This window comes from Oncorhynchus mykiss, chromosome 19 (genome assembly GCF_057628025.1).
Source record: "Oncorhynchus mykiss isolate SJ-2025 chromosome 19, ASM5762802v1, whole genome shotgun sequence".
Classification (NCBI taxonomy): Eukaryota; Metazoa; Chordata; class Actinopteri; order Salmoniformes; family Salmonidae; genus Oncorhynchus; species Oncorhynchus mykiss.
The window spans coordinates 53,477,631-53,498,360 of NC_143040.1; the positions used below are offsets into that span (position 1 = coordinate 53,477,631).

At 46.0% G+C, this 20,730-nt stretch overlaps 1 protein-coding gene across 5 annotated transcripts in view; it reads left to right on the forward strand.

Moving 5' to 3' along the window:
• The window catches only part of LOC110497955 (formin), a 94,679-nt gene that overhangs the window by 24,771 nt on the left and 49,178 nt on the right, over positions 1-20,730 (forward strand). For 4 of the 5 annotated variants that reach the window (XR_005037748.2, XM_036954900.2, XM_036954901.2 and 1 more), the window contains exons 1-5: positions 6,499-9,322; positions 9,659-9,779; positions 13,342-13,403; positions 14,928-15,610; positions 20,240-20,381. Coding sequence is in view for 4 of the 5 variants with exons in the window: in XM_036954900.2 (XP_036810795.2) it covers positions 7,403-9,322; positions 9,659-9,779; positions 13,342-13,403; positions 14,928-15,610; positions 20,240-20,381 (2,928 nt within the window). In the remaining variant the exon portion in view is untranslated. Of the gene's footprint in view, positions 1-6,498; positions 9,323-9,658; positions 9,780-13,341; positions 13,404-14,927; positions 15,611-20,239; positions 20,382-20,730 lie in introns of those variants that run through there. The other variant, XM_090211362.1, reaches the window with a different exon arrangement.

Below are 20,730 nucleotides of genomic sequence, written 5' to 3' on the forward strand. Positions count from 1 at the left end.
CGCCGCGCATGTTTCCCTGGTGCGCAAGGTTCTTGGGCGACTGCTGGAGCATGACCTATACGTCAAGGCTGAGAAATGTGTGTTCTCCAAACCAGCCGTTTCCTTCTTGGGTTATCGCATTTCCAGCTCGGGGATGATGATGGAGTGTGACCGCGTTAACGCCGTGCGTAATTGGCCGACTCCGACCACGGTAAAGGAGGTGCAGCGGTTTTTAGGGTTTGCCAATTACTACCGGAGGTTTATCCGGGGTTTTGGCCAAGTAGCGGCGCCCATTACCTCACTGCTGAAGGGGGGGCCGGTGCGTTTGCGGTGGTCAGCAGAGGCTGATGGAGCCTTCAACCAGTTGAAGGCACTGTTCACTGGGGCTCCCGTGTTGGCGCATCCGGACCCTTCGTTAGCATTCATAGTGGAGGTGGATGCGTCCGAGGCTGGGGTTGGAGCCGTGCTGTCTCAGCGCTCGGGCACGCCACCGAAGCTCCGTCCCTGCGCTTTCTTTTCGAAGAAGCTGGGTCCGGCAGAGCGGAACTATGATGTGGGGGACCGGGAGTTACTAGCTATGGTAAAGGCCCTGAAGGTGTGGAGACACTGGCTAGAGGGGGCTAAACACCCTTTTCTCATCTGGACTGATCACCGTAATCTGGAGTATATTCGAGCAGCGAGGAGACTGAATCCGCGTCAGGCTAGGTGGGCCATGTTCTTTACACGTTTTAGATTTACGATCTCTTACAGACCAGGTTCCCTCAACACTAAGGCCGACGCGCTGTCCCGTCTCTATGACACCGAGGACCGGTCTATCGAACCCACTCCCATCCTCCCAGCTTCTCGGCTGGTGGCCCCAGTGGTATGGGAGGTGGACGCGGACATCGAGCGGGCGTTGAGGGTTGAACCTGCGCCTGCACAGTGTCCGACTGGTAGAAGTTACGTACCGCTTGGTGTCCGTGGTAAGTTGATTCGGTGGGCTCACACACTACCGTCTGCGGGTCATCCGGGGATCGATAGGACAGTGCGGGGTCTTAGAGGGAAATACTGGTGGCCCACCTTAGCTAGGGATGTGAGGCTCTATGTATCTTCCTGTTCGGTATGCGCCCAGAGTAAGGCTCCTAGGCACCTTCCTAGAGGGAAGTTACAGCCCCTCCCGGTTCCACAACGGCCATGGTCCCATCTCTCGGTAGATTTCCTTACTGATCTTCCCCCATCTCAGGGGAACACTACCGTTTTGGTCGTTGTGGATCGGTTCTCTAAGTCCTGCCGTTTCCTCCCATTGCCTGGTCTCCCTACGGCCCTACAGACTGCAGAGGCTCTTTTTACCCACGTCTTCCGGCACTATGGGGTCCCAGAGGATATCGTCTCCGATCGGGGTCCCCAGTTCACATCTCGGGTTTGGAAGGCGTTTATGGAGCGTCTGGGGATCTCGGTCAGCCTTACCTCTGGTTATCACCCCGAAAGTAATGGGCAGGTGGAGAGAGTAAACCAGGAAGTGGGCAGGTTTCTGAGGTCGTATTGCCAGGACCGGCCAGGAGAATGGGCGAGGTACGTCCCGTGGGCAGAGTTAGCCCAGAATTCTCTTCGGCATTCGTCCACGAAGATGTCACCATTCGAATGTGTACTGGGCTACCAGCCGGTCCTGGCTCCATGGCATCAGAGTCAGACCGAGGCTCCTGCGGTGGAGGAGTGGGTACAGCGCTCTAGAGAGACCTGGCGGGCAGTCCAGGATTCTCTCAGGCAGGCCAGTGAACGGCAGAAGAGAGACGCTGACCGCCACCGCAGTGAGGCCCCGGTGTTCGCACCAGGGGACAGGGTCTGGCTCTCGACCCGAAACCTGCCCCTCCGCCTGCCCTGCCGGAAGCTGGGGCCGCAGTGTGTGGGGCCATTTAAAGTCCTGAGGAGGATAAACGAGGTGTGTTATAGATTGCAACTTCCCTCTTATTATCGTATTAACCCCTCGTTTCATGTGTCTCTCCTCAGGCCGGTGGTAGCTGGTCCCCTACAAGACGGTGAGGTACCGGAGGTCCCTCCACCCCCTCTGGACATCGAGGGGTCCCCGGCGTACACAGTACGAGCTATTCTGGACTCGAGACGCCGGGTGAGGGGCCTGCAGTACCTCGTGGACTGGGAGGGGTACGGTCCGGAGGAGAGGTGCTGGGTACCGGGGAGGGACATTTTAGATCCTTCCCTCTTGAGGGATTTCCATCGCCTCCACCCGGATCGCCCTGCGCCTCGTCCTCCGGGTCGTCCTCGAGGCCGGGGTCGGCGCGCTGCAGGGGCCGCGCGTCAGGGGGGGGGTACTGTCACGAACCTCGCCGAGGATGGTGCCTCTTCCTGTTCGGGCGGTGCTCGGCGGTCGTCGTCGCCGGCCTATTAGCTGCCATCGATTCCCTTTCCGTTTGTTTTGGGTTATTGGTTAATTGGGTACACCTGTTTTGTATTAGGATTTGTTTGTAGGGTATTTAGGGGCACTAGGCCCGCTGGGTATTTGTGCGGGCTTGTTTTTGTTACTCTGTGTTTTGATGGTGTGATTTTTTCCTGTATTTATTCTCCGGACTGTTTAGTCCTGTTGTTTTTGACTGGCAACTTATTTTACGCCCTGTGTGTTGGCGTGACTGTTTTTGTTGCGCTGGGGAATAAATGTGAAGATACGACTGAACCCTGCTCTCTGCGCCTGATTCCAACCACAACACCTAGTAGATCGTAACACCATTTGGTAAATCCGACCACAACTCTGTCCTCCTGATTCCTGCTTACAAGCAAAAATTAAAGCAAGAAGCACCAGTGACTCGGTCTATAAAAAAGTGATCAGATGAAACCGATGCTAAACTACAGTTTTGCTATAACAGTCTTGAACATGTTCCGGGATTCTTCCGATGGCATTGAGTACACCACATCAGTAACTGGCTTTATCAATGAGTGCATCGAGGACGTCGTCCCCACAGTGACTGTACGTACATACCCCAACCAGAAGCCATGGATTACAGACAACATTCGGACTGAGCTAAAGGGTAGAGCTGCCGCTAACCCGGAAGCTTATAAGAAATCCTGCTATGCCCTGTGACGAACCATCAAACAGGCAAAGCGTCAATACAGGGCTAAGATTGAATCATACTACACTGGCTCCGACGCTCGTCTTATGTAGCAGGGCTTGCAAACTATTACAGACTACAAAGGAAGCACAGCTGCGAGCTGCCCAGTGACACGAGCCTACCAGGTGAGCTAAACCACTTCTATGCTTGCTTCGAGGCAAGCAACACTGAGGCATGCATGAGAGCATCAGCTGTTTCGGATGACTGTTTGATCACGCTCCCTGTAGCCGACGTGAGTAAGACCTTTAAACACGTCAACATACACAAGGCTGCGGAGCCAGATGGATTACCAGGACTTGTGCTCCGGGCATGTGCTGACCAACTGGCTGGTGTCTTCACTGACATTTTAAACATGTCCCTGATTGAGTCTGTAATACCAACATGTATCAAGCAGACCACTATAGTCCCTGTGCCCAAGAACACAAAGGCAACCTGCCTAAATGACTACAGACCCGTAGCACTCACGTCCGTAGCCATGAAGTGCTTTGAAAGGTTGGTAATGGCTCACAGGCTCAAAATGGCCAGAAACAAATAACTTTCTTCTGAAACTCGTCAGCCTGTTCTTGTTCTGAGAAATTAAGGCTATTCCATGTGAGAAATTGCCAAGAACAGTGCAAACTGGCCCTAACCAGAATAGAAAGAGGAGTGGGAGGCCCCGGTGCACAACTGAGCAAGAGGACAAGTACATTAGAGTGTCTCGTTTGAGAAACATACGTCTCTCAAGTCCTCAACTGGCAGCTTTATTAAATAGTACCCGCAAAACACCAGTCTCAACGTGAACAGTGAACAGTGAAGAGGTGACTCTGGGATGCTGGCCTTCTAGGCAGAGTTGCAAAGAAAAAGCCATATCTCAGACTGGCCAATATAAAAAAAAAGATTAAGATGGGCAAAAGAACACACACTGGACAGAGGAACTCTGCCTAGGAGGCCAGCATCCCGGAGTTGCCTCTTCACTGTTGAAGTTGAGACTGGTGTTTTGCGGGTACTATTTAATGAAGCTGCCAGTGGAGGACTTGTGAGGCGTCTGTTTCTCAAAGGCCTGATAAAGGTGGGATGCTTCCTTCTGTACCCTCACTCAGAGTGACCATTGTGTTCTTTGTCACCTCCATGACCAAGGCCCTTCTCCCCCAATTGCTCAGTTTGGCCACGGCCAGCTTTAGGAAGAGTTTTGGTGGTTCCAAACTTCTTCCATTTTAAAATGATGGAGGCCACTGTGTTCTTGGGGACCTTCAATGCAGCATAAATGTTTTGGTACCCTTCACCAGACCTGTGCCTCGACACAATCCTGTCTCGGAGCTCTACGGACAATTCCTAAGACCTCATGGCTTGGTTTTCGCTCTGACATGCACTGTCAACTGTGGGACCTTATATAGACAGGTGTGTGCCTTTCCAAATCTTGTCCAATCAATAGAATTTGTTGTAGAAACATCTCAAGGATGATCAATGGAAACAAGATGCACCGGAGCTCAATTTCGAGTCTCATAGCAAAGGGTTTGAATACTTATGTAAATAAGGTATATCTGATTTTGTTTTTTTATACATTTGCAAGAATTTCTAAAACCTATTTTCGACTTGTCATTATGGGGTATTGTGTGTAGATTGATGAGGGGAAAAATTATTTAATCAATTTTAGAATAAGTCTGTAATGTTTTTTTTTTTTTTTTTAAGTCAAGGGCTATGAGTGCTTTCCAAATGAACTGTAAATTGTAACAACGTAACAATTCCTGTGTCTGTCTGTCAAGATTCCATCATGCCATTTGACTAGATTTGAAGGGTAGATTATTGTGTGGTTTGGGTGTGGTTGTGTGTCAGTTAGAGTGACATAGCATAGTGTAATCAAAAGACACTCCCTGATCTGTGTTGTAGCATATCATAACAAAAGTAACCTGTCTCTTGTTTTACCTCTAGACTAGTGGTAGACTGTCTCAACATGAAGATACCCACATACTCATGTGTGGTGTGGCCTACACTGGCATTGTAGTCATGGCATCCATTGGGGTGACTTGATTTACAAGTCACTTGTTACTTGATTGATATACTGCTTTTCGACCATTGTACAGTAGTTGTGGTTAGGGCTGGGAATTGCCAGCGACCTCATGATGCGATATTTTCATAATACTTAGGTCCTGATACGATATGTATTATGATTCTCACGATTCTATATGTATTGTGATTCGATACTGTCCTAAAAACAGTAGTTGTAGTCAGTGGGAGATTTAAAGAAGAACCTCCTTACTGTCACTGTTACTCAGCTCCTCTCAGCCCTTCAAGACAGGGTAAGTCGTGCTGAGGCCTGGCTATGCGGCTAGCTGATGGATTTAGACTTAGTAAATGAAACACCAATGCTATTGATTTGATGACATAATGGGCCTCGCTTGACAGCCCCTGACTTACTATCTATGGATTTGTTTTAAACCCCAGAAGATCAGAAATAATGTTTTTTTTTGTTTGTACAATAATAGTATTTTCTAATACATTATAAATATGATTATCTAATATATTATTAATGTTTACAGAGCTTTGTTATTAATGGCATGTTTTTGTCTTTGAACACAAACTGCATGTCTGGTTTGGTATGGGGTTCTAAATCACATTGACAACCATTGGTAATTCTTAATATTCCTATGTTTGAAGGAATACATTGAGCAGTGAACATTGGCTGCTAAGGCCAACTATGGCCTTAGTAGGGCTTTGAGCACCCTCTGAAAGTTAAATGACCAAGCAGCCCTAATTTCACCAAGTACTTTTCAGGCCTCTGTGCTCTGTTTTGTGCTAAAATCTGTCAAGTGGTAGTGCACATGGTGTTCAAATAAAAGTTGCTTGGTGCTAGATAGATTGTTGAACCCATCGTACCTCTTTGAAGCAGCAGGTTTTGTAGACTATACATATTGTAGTGTTGCTTGTCTGTGTACACTCAATATAAACTCACTGTACTAGAAAACTTGTGTGATGAAATGTATGTTTCCAGTTTATGATTTAGTGTCAAGACGAATCTTATCTAACGATATTCACACTCTGAGATGAGGGAATCAATACCTATTTTCCTCTCACCAAACTGTAGCACTATTAGCCACTTGACGTTAGCGGAGCTACTGACGGAACAAGATTGCAGTGTTGGTCAGGGCTGGTCAGGGCTGGGCAGCAGCAGCAGACTGACTAATCACTACAGCTTAAGCCCTATGCTGTAATAGTACAGAGAGCAAAGAGCAGAGTAACACAGGGCTGGATCTCCCCTGCGGTCCACCTGACCATCAGGAGATTAGCTAGCTAACTAGCTAGCAGCCCCACTCTTACACTTCACTCAGAGAGCACAGCGCTAATCAACAGAGAGCTCCAGCTACCCATGGTTGCCATTTTGCGGAAGTAAGAAGCAGTAACCGGACACCTGTGCTGCCTGCTGCCACAGTTCCCTCCCAGTCAGGGCGGGGGGAGGCGGGGCCAGACCGGATAGACCAGTGTGCCGCATTCTTTTCCAACCTGGAGGCTTTTCTCAGGAACACAGAGATCTTCTGTACACATATACACACAGGAAGAGAGGGGAAAGAACCATGCCAGGAGGGAAACTCGGACAGTAGCTCTGACTCAGGTCTCTGTATCTACACATATAGTAGGAGAGGAGTATTGGAACCTTCCGGGCCAAATTCAAATAACTTGTTCCGTTGTTTTCCTGAGAAAGTGAGAATTTGTTTCTCCTGGATTCCCAGGGAGATTATTCCGGGACATGCTTCCTGCCTCTGAACAGTTTGACTTGACCGGGCACGTCATTGGAATTCTGCTCTACAAAACTGGAAGTTCTGGAACTCTGGAAAATGTAGAGTAGAGGCTGTTTGTGATTGAAGAAAGTTGTCTATTCACAGCATAGCAAGGTTTTGTGTTGCCAAACGGGATTACAGGATAGCAGGGGTTATAGCTAGAGCCCTCCTGGAGAGGGTAAGAAGAGCTAGGGGATTTGTCCTCACAAAGGCCTTTTGTTCATTGGAACCAGTAGAAGTGGACACAGTTTGGCAGGTTAGACAGCTGGAGGTGTAGAGATGATCCTTTTGTGACACTGAATGGACAGACTGTACTGGGATAGCCTTTCTACCTGGCTGGCTGACTACATTTTAGTCATTTAGTAGACACTATTATCCAGAGCGATTTACAGGAGAAATTAGGGTTAAATACCTTGCTCAAGGGGCAAATCAACAGATTTTTCACCAAGTCGGCTCAGGGAATCGAACCAACCTTTTGGTTACTGGCCCAACACTCTTAACGCTAGGCTACCTGCCGACCCAGAGTTCACTGCCCAAAGTACATGCTACAGTGCATTTAAGGGCTCTGTGAAAATGGACAGTGTAAGTAATAGCTCTGAGGTCGGGGGGAAGCAGCAATCCAATTTGTTCCGCAATAAGATCTCCACTATGTTTACACGTGGGGACAAGACTGAGCCTCAGAGGCTGGCGGGGGAGACTGCGGTGCTGACGGCTTTCAGGACCCTGTCTGATGAAGAGAACGATCTCATAGGGGTCAGTGATCAAAGTACCCTGGATGTTATCAGTGATGTGAGGGGTATGAGTGTGGTACTTCATAAAAGAGAGGACAGGATTGAATCATGGGAGAATGAGTCCAGTAGCTTTGTGACCTCTCCTAACGCCGGCCAGGTGTCTGTTTCCACGGCCGACCCAGGTCTGGTCCAGGTTACAATGGTGGAGATCTGTAGCGACACAGAGATGGAAGATGAGGAGGGGATCAGCAGCCTCAGCCAATCGGACAAGCCTGACGCCCCTGGAATGTCCTTCCCACCTGACGTTGACCAGTGGACAGTGGCAGTGTTCGATGATAACAAGGGTCAGCTGCCACCCGTTGGCCCAGTGAGAGGTGCAATTGAGACAGACTTAAAGCTGCCTGTGTATAAGCCACATAGTCTTGTGGAGGGATCCCTCAAAGACACCTCTGTTCTGTACTCTGCGAGGTTTATGGGCAGATCTAACAGTGGGACAGACCTTGGACTGCTCTCCTCTGTCTCCAAAACACAAGTGCCTGGAGACGGCTGCAGCACTGACCTCTACACTGATCCCAGGCCTGTGGAGGTGGGTGTGGATGCAGCAGCCATGGGTGCCAAGGGGTCCAGTTATCATCACCACAAAGTACCCAAAGGCTTCAGCACCAGCCAGGAGGTATTGGGCCTTACTGACATGTGTGCTGGAGACAACTCTGCAGTGGCTTCACTTCTTAACTTGTCTCTCACCTCTGAACCCCAGACATCAGAGGAAGCAGCAGACGACACTGCCTTGCAGTCAGGACAGCCAGAGGGCCAAGATTCTGGACAGAGGAAGGAGATTTTTGGGGAAAACACTGGAACTGAGGAGCATAAAGATCATGTCCACTGCCTGGACTCCCCCTCCACCCTCTCTGAGTCAAAGCCACCTGAAGCAGCAGAGACATCTTCTCCTAGCCTGGAGAAGCAGCCTGACACTGAAGTGAGAAAAGGTATTTTAAGGACTGGTCTGGCCGTGTCGCGTGTTCCTGGAGAGTCCCCAACTGACAGCCAGCCAAGTGCCACTCCTGTCTCTGTCTCACCCAGGGGCCAAGGCGACATGACTGTCAAAAGGAGGCCCGACACAGACTCACCCTCCGCCTCCCCCTCCAGTGGCACAGTCTCCTCCCATGCCCCCTCCTTCCAGCTGCCTGCCCTGTTCAGTGGACTGCGGGTTCTGAGGAAAGGGGCTGTGGGGGAGGAGAGGGAGACAGTGTCTGAGATCAAACAGAGAGACGCTGACCTGGCCCTTCTGAGCCTGAAGAAGACTGTCAACAAAGCCAATAACTTCCCTGAGCAGATCACCTCCAGTAGCCGCACCCCCAAGAAACGTCCTGAGCCCAAACATGTGTCTGAGACCAAGAGTAATCTCCTGGGGCAGCTCAGCCAGCTGCTCAACCTTGACGCGACCAAGGCCGAGGACAACCCGGACCCACTGCTAGAGCTCAGAGACAGGGAGCCTGAGAGGGGGGAGGAGGGGGCGACAGACCAGGGTCCAGAGCTGATCCCCACCACCCCACCAGCAGGCAACAGGAGAGCCTCAGACACAACATTAAACACTTTTAAGAGTCTCTTCAGCTCCAAACCTGCTAAAAGGGATACAGCGGATCCTGTGGATTTAGAGGCTGTCAAGAAAAAAAATAAAAGTGAGAAGGACCTGCTGAAATCCATCTTTGAGAGAACCTCCAAGTCTCCCAGCAGTGAGCAAAAAGGTCCAGCGGAGTCTAAAGTATGTACTGTTTGTGTCTAACTCAAAGGTTTATTCCTTCTTTATCTTATCTTATCTTAGAACCCTGTTGTTTGTTTGTTCTCAGATCATCAAGGTTTTGAAATGTAGGAATGTAGAGCCATTTGAAGTGTATGTTGTGTTTTGTTGTGACCTGCAAGGCAGGCAGGACAGTAGGGTATTAGTTTTGGTCATGATCTTGTTTTGAGATGTTCTCATGTCTTATCACATGTTGACTTTTCAGTCAGATTGCAGATATTCTTATCCTGGGCACCAACTGTTCTGTAAGTCTGTATGTTCTGTGTTAATTGAGTAATGATCTGCTGTCTTTCCTCCCAGTCTGAGGTCACCTCCCCTACAGACAGTGAGGACCGGACCCCCGGGCGGCTCCAGGCCATCTGGCCCCCGCCCAAGCCCAAGGATGAGGAGGAGAAGGTGGGGCTCAGGTACACCGAGGCAGGTAAGGACCTGCGCCATCCTGGAGCTCTCCACTTACTCAACACTGCGTCTAAAGTATCATACAATGCCCTGTTAAGAAATGCATGTATGCTGTTGTCTGCCTTAACTAATTCTCACAAGACAAGATAGTCTTAACAAAAATAAACTGAGTGCCTCCACTCTGGTTTATCCAGGGCAGACGCTCTCCTTACAGAATCGGTCTATTTAGTCTAATTGAGAGGTGACACAAATATGTAGTGCAGCCCTGCTGGTATCTACAGAGCCAGCTAATCACAGTGACAGAGTGTAAGATAACCCTTAAATCCATTTAAAGCAGGAACGCACTGAAACCTTCCCTCCACAGTAATGCTGCTGTCTGTTGAGACGTCTGGTAGAATCACACAGTATAGTGGAGCTTTGGGAGGTAGTTTGGGGATAGGCTGGGGGTGGGCAGCCTGCCATTCTCTCAGCCTGTCTCTCTTTGAAGAAGAATACTCACACAAATAGGGTAAAGGCACAGAGGACTCTAAATAGGCTGATCTAATAACATTACAGGGAGAAGTTCATTTAACTTAATGTGTTGGTTGCAGAAGACCTGCTGTACTGGAGCAGAGCTATGTGTCAGCTATATCAGGCCATCTCATGGAGTTTGGAAGGTTGAGGAAAACATGTTTACGTGTGTGTGTGTGTGTGTGTGTGTGTGTGTGTGTGTGTGTGTGTGTGTGTGTACACATCCATATACTGTAGGCACGTACCCACACACACACCATTACCATTAACTCTTTTGCTTTCACTCTCTCAGAATTTTAGCCTTGAAACAGCATTGTTGGTTTGTAGAAATTGCTTGTGTAACCCTAATTATTTTACTTAACTATCTATTGTTTACCCCTAAGGGCCCGATGATAAATAGTTACTTTACCATCAAGTTATTTTCTATAGTTGAATCATTCCAAGTAGCAGTAACACAAACTTTAGGGGCACAACAGGTTACATCTTCACTTATCTGTCACACATCATCTCTCATGTGAATTCCTCCTCACGTGCAGGTGAGTCTGGGAAGGGTATTTTCAGAAGTCCCAACATAAAATATATTTTGCAATGGCATAATAAAAGTCTCAGATACACATGACATGTTTCTGAATATATACTGAACAAAAATAGAAATGCAACGTTAAACAAATTCAAAGATTTTACTGAGTTACAGTTCATATAAGGAAATCGGTCATTTGAAATAAATTCATTAAACCCTAATTTATGGATTTCACATAACTGGGAATACAGATATCTTTATTTTTTTTTAAGTAGGAGTGTGGATCAGAAAACTAGTCAGTATCTAGTGTGACCACCATTTTCCTCATGCAGCACAAGACATTTCCTTCTCATAGAGTTCAGAGCATGCCTGACATGCTCAATGGATGACATGTCTGGTGAGTATGCAGGCCATGGAAGAACTGGGACATTTTCAGCTTCCAGGAATTCCGTACAGATCTTTGCGACATTGGGTCATGCATTATGATGCTGAAACATGAGGGAATGACAGCAGATGAATGGCACAACAATGGGCCTCAGGATCTCGTCACGATATCTCTGTGCATTCAAATTGCCATCGATAATATGCAATTGTGTTCATTGTCTGTAGCTTATGTCTGCCCATACCATAACCCCACCTCCACCATGGGGCACTCTGTTCACTACGTTGACATCAGTAAACCGCTCGCCAACACAAAGCCAAGCATACTGTCTGCCGTCTACCCGGTACAGTTGAAACCGGGATTCATCCATAATGAGCACACTTCTCCAGCGTGCCAGTGGCCATCGAAGGCGAGCATTTGCCCACTGAAGTCAGTTACGAAGCCATATGGTGAGGACGACAAGCACGCAGATGAGCGTCCCTGAGACGCTTGCTGACAGAAGCCGGATGTGGACGTCCTGGGCTAGTGTTGTTACACATGGCCTGCGCTTGTGAGGCCGGTTGGACGTACGGCAGAATTCTCTAAAGCGACGTTGGTAGAGAAATGAACATTACATTCTCTGGCAACAGCTCTGGTGGACATTCCTGCAGTTAGCATTCCAATTTTGCACGCTCCCTCAGAACTTCAGACATCTGTGGCATTGTGTTGTGTGACAAAACTGCACATTTTAGAGTGGCCCTTCCCCAGCGGAAGGTGCACCTGTGTAATGATCATCCTGTTTAATCAGCTTCTTGATATGCCACACCTGTCTGGTGGATGGATTATCTTGGCATGGAGACATGCTCACTAACAGTGATGTAAACACATTTGTATAATTTTTTTAAACAAAATAATATTTTTGTGAGTATGGAACATTTCTGGGATCTTTTCTTTCAGCTCATGAAACGTGGGACCAGCACTTTACATGTTGCATTTATATATATTTTTCTGTATAAAATATATATTTCTTATTCTAAAACCATGGCTACATTTACATACTTTAAAACACCAAACAAGCATACTGTGATATCCCCTCTACAACAGATTGCTTAGTGCAAATAGCTTTACTGCTGAGTGTGCAAACTTGTTCATACTGCCAGAAGCTCTTTATATAGTTCACTGCACAATTAGATGAAAAAAAAACTATTTTGATGTGGTTGTCGAAGACATTCTTATTCTCACATACACTGAGTGTACAAAACATTCAAATATTATAAATGTAAGTGCCTTTGAACGGGGTACGGTTGTAGGTGCCAGGTGCACCGGTTTGTGTCAAGAACTGCAACTCTGCTGGGTTTTTCACGCTCAACAGTCTCCCATGTGTATCAAGAATGGTCCACCACCCAAAGGACATTCAGACAACTTGACACAACTGTGGGAAGCATTGGAGTCAACATGGGCCAGCATCCCTGTGGAATGCTTTTAACACCTTGTAAAGTCCATGCCCCAACGAACTGAGGCTGTTCTGAGGGCAAAAGGAGGGTTGCAACTCAATATTAGGAAGGTGTTCTTAATGTTTTTCACTCTCAGCGTCTGTTGGCCTTATAAACTATATATTACTATAGTTTACTGTGGGATAACGAGGCAACATAAATAAAGCAGTCTTTGAAAATTCAATATCTTTCACGGTACCAGCAAGGACATTAAAAACAGGTTGGTTTAGTTTCCTAAATAGGCGCTTTTACTGGCATAGCTGTAAGTGATCCACCCTACAGTAACTGTTGTCAGATGTTACTGTTGTCTTAAAAAAGAGATTCATGTCCTTTATTGTTCTTCAAGTGGTCCGTCGAGACAAAGGCATGTCTCTTTTGTCTCTCAACATCAGCCTAGTGTAATATGGAAGAGGAGAGGATGATGTTTTACTGCCATATTAGTTACCCCTGCAATGATAGGTTCATCTTGTGTGCATGCCACTATTTTACTGGTTAATGTACGATCACAGAGTAAATTATCTCATGAATGGCCAGTAAATTTGATGGCTTTTGAAAGTGTCATCTCTGGCAGACATTATTATAATGCTTCAAACTAGCGAGACATTTGAGATGGTCTTGCGCCGTGTAATTGTATTTATGTAGAAATATTTATTACATTATGGTGTCCTACAGTAAGTGTCTGTGCTCTTTTCCCTCACAGAGCACCAGGCTGCCCTCTTACAGCTGAAGAGAGAATGCAAAGAGGAGGTGGAGAAAGTACATGTAAGTTCATCTCCTTGTGCGAAGCAGTTCACTACATATAGTTCCTACTGGTTTCAGCGCTGGGGTTTGTTTCAATCAAGAGAGAGAGAGAGAGGTCTGCAACTGTAGTCACCTCACCATGTCCTCCTGGAATGTAATAACAAAGTAACTTATAGTGAACCCAGGAAACTGCAGTTTTCTTCAGAGACACTAGATGTCACCAATCAACCACAGAAGCAAAGCCAACATGTGTCTTTAGTGAGTGGGCTCTCCAAGCTGGATGTCTGAGCTTGTCCCATAGTGTGGTTAACACTTCTATTCATCATCATAGAACACTTACAGCCTTTAGTGTCTATCTAAATGTTATTGGCCTCACCTGTTGGGCTTATTCAAAACTGTATGTCAAAGTGGGTCTGGTGTCATCTTTTGACTCCTTCAAATGGTCATTTCAACTAAAGCATCTCAGTAATTGACACACCTCTGTGGTATAACACTGTTGTCAGTCCCAAGGTTTTGTCAGCATAGAAATGGTCAAATGTGTTTGACTCTGTTGGAATGATAGTGCTCACCTCCAGTAGGACAGACCACATTCACATTTGATATGCGGTCAGCATTGATTCTGGAAGCTGTGATGTCCACATATGAAATAATATCACCATTTACAACCTGGATGCTGGATGCACACAGATATCTAATTTACTGAACTGTCTCTCTCCAACTGGAAATGTCTCCATTACCCTATGAATTTAGTAGATTCCACTGAAGCACTATAATGCATTGTTTGTTCAACTGAGCCACCAGTGCCAAGGAGGTGCAACTGAAAACAGTATTTCAAATAGTTTCTCACAGGTCTCAGTGGAGTAGTCAAATGTTTTCTCTGTCTTCCAAGATCAGCCTGAGATGAATAAGAATGCATGTCAAAACATGCCAGATGATAGAGCAAACTATTGACCTTATTTATGGGAGAAAAAAAATTGAAGATCAAGCTTATTGGAGCAAAGTGTCTGGAAAGTGTGTCTAAAAATTACTATTATTACAGCAGTGCTGATTCTGCAGATATAGGTTACTCTGTCTTCCTCTGTGTGTTACCCTGTCATTTGTCCCTGATCCCTTGCATTAGGCCATGATATTGACACTCCTAAATATGTAGTTAAACCATGAGAAAGGATAGAAACGTGCCTAACACATTTTCCCAGCTGACCACATGCTAACAAGGAACATGTGTCGGATACATAGCAAAATATTTTCCTTTACACTTTTCCTCAAGTTTGTCTGGATTGTGTTGATGTTTGAAACGTCTATCAACATCCAGCTTATTAGCTCTTCATTATGTTGTCAGTCATTGTACTTTTCGGTTGGCGATGAAAGATTGGAATGAAAATGAGTGGGCATTATGTTAGAAATTACTACATTTCATCTCATGAAGGTCATGATGAACATTTTGAGTCACCCAGGGGTCTTTTTGGAGCCCCACAGTATGTGATTCTGTTTCATATGGCTGAGTGGGATGTTTCTGATTTATCTCTGTGCTCCTGCTCCACACAGGCAGACTTTGAGCTACAGATCTTCCAGGTGCGAGGGGAGCATGCTGTCGCCATGTCCCATCTGGAGGGAGTCATCTGCATGATGCAGACAGACCGTCAACAGGCCTTCAGCCTGGGCCACGAGAGGGGCGAGCTCCGTGAGGCCTGCGTGTCCACCGAGGACGACCTGCCTCCCAAAACTTTTCGGAATGTCTGCATCCAGACAGACAGGGAGACCTTCCTCAGGACGCCCGAGGGTGAGGCCAGTCGGCCCAGTCTCGGCCCCAGTCAGAACGTGCCTAAGAAACTCAACCTGAGTCTGCATGGAGGAGCCTCAGGAATCCCCGGCCCACCTCCCCCGCCCCCTCCCCACCTTCCTCCCTTCCCTGGCCAATCAGGACCGCCTCCACCTCCTCCTCCTCCTCCACCTCCCCCATTACCTGGCAACATGGGGCCACCGCCTCCACCCCCCCTCCCAGGTTTTGGTCCCCCACCTCCCCCTCCCCCTCCTCCGGGGTTACCTGGAGCTGGTCCTCCCCTTCCTCCCCCTCCACCTGGGTGTGCCCCACCCCCTCCTCCTGGGGGTGGATTATTTGGGTTTGGGTTCGGCCAGGCAGCAGAGAAGGCCCCAAGGAAACCTGCGTTGGAACCTGCTACTCCCATGAAGCCTCTATACTGGACGAGGATACAGATCCAAGACAATAAGTATGTACTACTTCTGTAGCCCATTCACAAGCTTTATTATCATCCTTGTCTCCCCAGTGTGTCACTGCCATCCGGTACAGATACACTGTCATTCAGTAATGCATCAGGCTGGGTTGACCTCCCCTGCACCAGTACTCTGGATGAGTACAGGTGCCCCAGTGAGATGTGGTGGATTATTCAGCTAATTTCCAGTGGCTGTGGTTTGTACTGCTGGATACCAGGCTCCCAGCTTTATGGCCTTGTATTTCTATGGCTGGATTAGTAGAGGAAGTTGACTTGTGGTTCACACTCTCTGGTCCTGGCCAATGGTGGAGGGTTGAGTGGGCCACAGGGGTTTCATGTCTGCTATAAAGTTTACAGGAGAACAGAATTAAACAGGAGTCTTAACTGTAACATGTTTTTGGGCTAATGGACATTATGAGGGGAAATACAGTACACTTTGAAATAAGGCCAGGTCAACGAACAAATGTGAAGATATACACAATTTGACTGTGTACACAGAGCAGGCTTTATGAGGCACCTGTAATAGGAATGAGTATTTAACACTAGTGTTTCCCCTAGGATTTCTTTCAGCAAATTTAGCAGGGGATTATTGGAGTCTTCCTGTAGTGTGGGGGGTACATCTTCTACATGCATATAGGGGAATAGCATACATGATATACAATGCATTCGGAAATTATTCAGACCCATTAACTTTTTCCACATTTTGTTAGGTTATAACTTTATTCTAAAATGGATGAAGTAAATAAATAAATAAAAAACTCAGCAATCTACACACAATGCCCCATGATGACAAAGCGAAAACAGGTTTTTAGAAATGTTTGCAAATGTATTACAAATAAAAAACAGAAATAACTTATTTACATAAGTATTCAGACCCTTTGCTATGAGACTCAAAATTGAGCTCAGGTGCATTCTGTTTCCATTAATCATCCTTGAGATGTTTCTACAACTTGATTGGAGTCCATTTGTGGTAAATTCAATTGATTGGACATGATTTGGAAAGGCACCCACCTGTCAATATAACGTCCTACAGTTGACAGTGCATGTCAGTGCAGAAGCCACTAAAGGCACAATACAACCAGTTTGGAATTTGCCAAAAGGCGAAAGATTCTCTTGTCAGATGAAAACAAGATTGAACTCTTTGGCCTGAATGCCAAGCTTCACGTCTGGATGAATCCAGGCACAATCCCTACGGTGAAGCATGGTGGTGGCACCATCATGCTGTGGGGATGTTCTCCGTGGCAGGGACGGGCAGACTAGGCAGGATCGAGGCAAAGATTAACGGAGATAAGTCCAGAGCAATCCTCTTTGAAAAACTGCTCCAGAGCCCTCAGGACCTCAGACTGGGGTGAAGGTTCACCCTCCAACAGGACAACGACCCAAAGCACACAGCCAAGACAATGCAGGGGTGACTTCGGGACAAGTCTCTGAATGTCGTTGAGTGGCCCAGCCAGAGCCCAGACTTGAACCCGATCGAACATCTCTGGAGAGACCTGACATCCAACCTGACAGAGCTTGGGAGGATCTGCAGAGAAGAATAGGAGAAACTCACCAAATACAGGTGTGCCAAGCTTGTAACATCATACCCAAGAAGAATCCATTCTGTAATCTACTGTCAAAGGCGCTTCAACGAAGTACTGAGTAAAAGGTCTGAATACTTATGTAAATGTGATATTTCAGTTTTGTAAAAAATTGTTTTTATAAATTAGCAAAAAATTATAAAAATCTGTTTTTGCATTGTCATTGTGTGGTATTGTGTGTAGATTGATGAGGGGAAAAAACAATTGAATTAATTTTAGAATAAGGCTGTCACGTAACAAAATGTGGAAAAAGTCAAGGGGTCTGAATACTTTCCGAATGCACTATATATGGGAATTGCATACATGCCATATAGGGGAATTGCATACATAACATATAGGGGAATTGAATACATGACATATAGGGGATTGAATACATGACTTATAGGTGATTGAATACATGACTTATAGGGGATTGAATACATGACATATAGGGGATTGAATACATGACTTATAGGGGATTGAATACATGACATATAGGGGATTGAATACATGACTTATAGGGGATTGAATACATGATTTATAGGGGATTGAATACATGACATATAGGGGAAATGCATAAATGACAGATAGGGGATTGAATACATGACATATAGGGGATTGAATACATGACTTATAGGGGATTGAATACATTATTTATAGGGGATTGAATACATGACATATAGGGGAAATGCATAAATAACAGATAGGGGATTGAATACATGACATATAGGGGATTGAATACATGACTTATAGGGGATTGAATACATGATTTATAGGGGATTGAATACATGACATATAGGGGAAATGCATAAATGACATATAGGGGATTGAATACATGATTTATAGGGATTGAATACATGACATATAGGGGAATTGTATACATGACTTATAGGGGAAATGCATAAATGACAATACAGGCATGATCCGGTCATTTATAAATGTTGTCTACCGTGGAATCACAAAGGCTTTGTGGAGTTTATGTAGATTTACTTTCCCAACATTTTCCGACATTGTTTCCTCCACTGCAGCGTGCTGGAGTCAGAGCCCATTGCATGGAGTTATTTGAGTTGGTCCCTGTGAAGGCAGTATGAAATGAAAGGGTGGATTTTCAGGAGTAACATTATGTTCTTGGTTAAAGCTTATTCTGGACTGTCCCAGACAGTTACTTTCACCACTGCTGTGGGAAGCCAATAGCAAATAGGACCCAATTGGACTCACTTCACCCTAATTGAGTCTCTGGCTATGTGGTTGATTGCTGTGGTATTTCAGCCATGACTAGCTTGCCAACTTTTTGGAATGTTTGTTGAGTTCACTTTGTCTCCACAGTTGTAAAATGTCTCCTCTCGGGTGGAACAACCCGGGCCTGCCAAACCCTGACCTCATGACATGACTAGAGAGAACCCAAACACATTTAAGGCATATCTACTGTATATACAGTATGGATACAGTGCTTTAACCTACGTCTACAAAAGCAGTGTGAAAAGTGTCAAACAGTAGGCCTATTACATTTTACAAAGAAAGTTGCTAAATCATGCAACATTACACGGCAGTATCAGTAGATTAGCTCTACTTTGAAAGTTAACATGACCTGTTATACACGGAGTATACAAAACATTAAAAACACCTGCTCTGAATCCAGGTGAAAGCTACGATCCCTTATTCATGTCACTTGTTAAATCCACTTCAATCAGTATAGATGAAGGAGACAGGTTAAAGAAGGGTTTTTAAGCCTTGACAAAATTGAGACATTTTTTTTTAAGTCAGTTAATAACAAATTCTTATTTTCAATAACGGCCTAGGAACAGTGGGTAAACTGCCTGTTCAGGAGCAGAACGACAGATTTGTACCTTGTCAGCTCGCAGATTTGAACTTGCAACCTTCCGGTTACTAGTCCAACGCTCTAACCACTAGGCTACCCTGCTGCCCATGGATTGTGTATGTGTGTCATTCAGAGGATGAATGGGCAAGACAAAAGATGTAAGTGCCTTTGAACGGGGTACGGTTGTAGGTGCCAGGCGCACCAGTTTGTGTCAAGAACTGCAACGCTGCTGGGTTTTTCATGCTCAACCGTTTCCGGTGTATATCAAGAATGGTCCATCACCCAAAGGATATCCAGCCAACTTGACACAACTGTGGGAAGCATTGGAGTCAACATGGGCCAGCATCCCTGTGGAACACTTTCAAACCTTGTAGAGTCCATGCCTCGACAAATTGAGACTGTTCTGAGGGCAAAAAATATTAGGAAGGTGTTCCTAATGTTTGGTATACTCAGTGTACATACAGTAACTCTGCTCACGTGGGTGGGTCCTGATGAAACTGTCTCAATAAACCTTCTGCCTGTGAAGCTGCCTGACCTGGGCTATAAACAGGCTGAGTTATGGCTGACTTCATCTTCCTCTCCCTGCATTATCAGAGACTAGGAGGCTGGATCACGTATCATGCCGAGTCTAAGGCTACCGCACTGTCTGACCCAAGGGGTAGTTGTCTTCTGTGAGTTAAAAGAGGAATGGAAAGTAATGGTAGCAGAGCAGGGCTGAACTCTGGAAGACTCCTGTACAGAGACATCTTCAGACTCCCTCTCTGTTTGCTTTCAGCGTTACCCAGCAACAGAGGAAACAAAATACCTCCTATCTTCCTGGTAGTTTATTTGAAATGCTCCTTTAGTGCTGAAATCTCACATCTCAAACTCAGGGACACTTAACTCACATGATTTTCAGAAGCCTCAGTCATAAATGTCTCTTTATTAAAAAGTGGAAATGCATTCTTCAAATTCTCACTACAGCAAACGTCTGCTATAAATCAAAAGATGGAAGTAAACACTGGACAGCCCGAGTAAACATCAAATAAACTGCTTCATATCTGTTTATCTCTGTCACAGGACAATTTGTACTGAGCAGTCCACTAGCTATTCTACTTCTCCCAAGAAGTCACCTCTGTAACGCACTCTTCTTTCATCACAGTAACACTGTCACTAAAGAGGGTTTTTTGTTGAAATGGGGTGCTCCTCAGCATATAGAAGGGTATCTCTCCCCCAGCCCCAGACTAAAAGCCTGTCTCTTGTTTCCAGTAATAATACACTATGGGGTTCTCTGGAGGAGCCAGACATCGTAGACACCAAGGAGTTTGAGGACCTGTTCTCGAAGGCCACTCTGCAGCCAAAGAAGAAGCCCCTCTCAGACACCTTTGAGAAGAAGGCCAAGACTAAGAAGGTTGGTTTAACTCATACATTCTCTTCTCTCCCCCATGCTGCTGCTATTATATTGTGTTGGCTCCTACTGTTTTTCCTCTCTCAGGAGGAGCATCTTAAATATCTTGGGCTTGGAAAGTGATGAGTGCTATTGGACTTTCCATGCAGGGACCCATATGCTGTAACTCTAAAGCTGTTATCAGTATCCACGACACACTATATTTTGCATGGCACGTTGTAATTCTCAGACACCTGTCTTCTCGAAAGAAAATGCTTTGTCATCGTAATGGTGTTTAATTGCTACCACACGAGGGCGTTAGTGGCACATTTAAATTCATATTTCCTTTACCTGAGTTTCCTTGTCAATATTA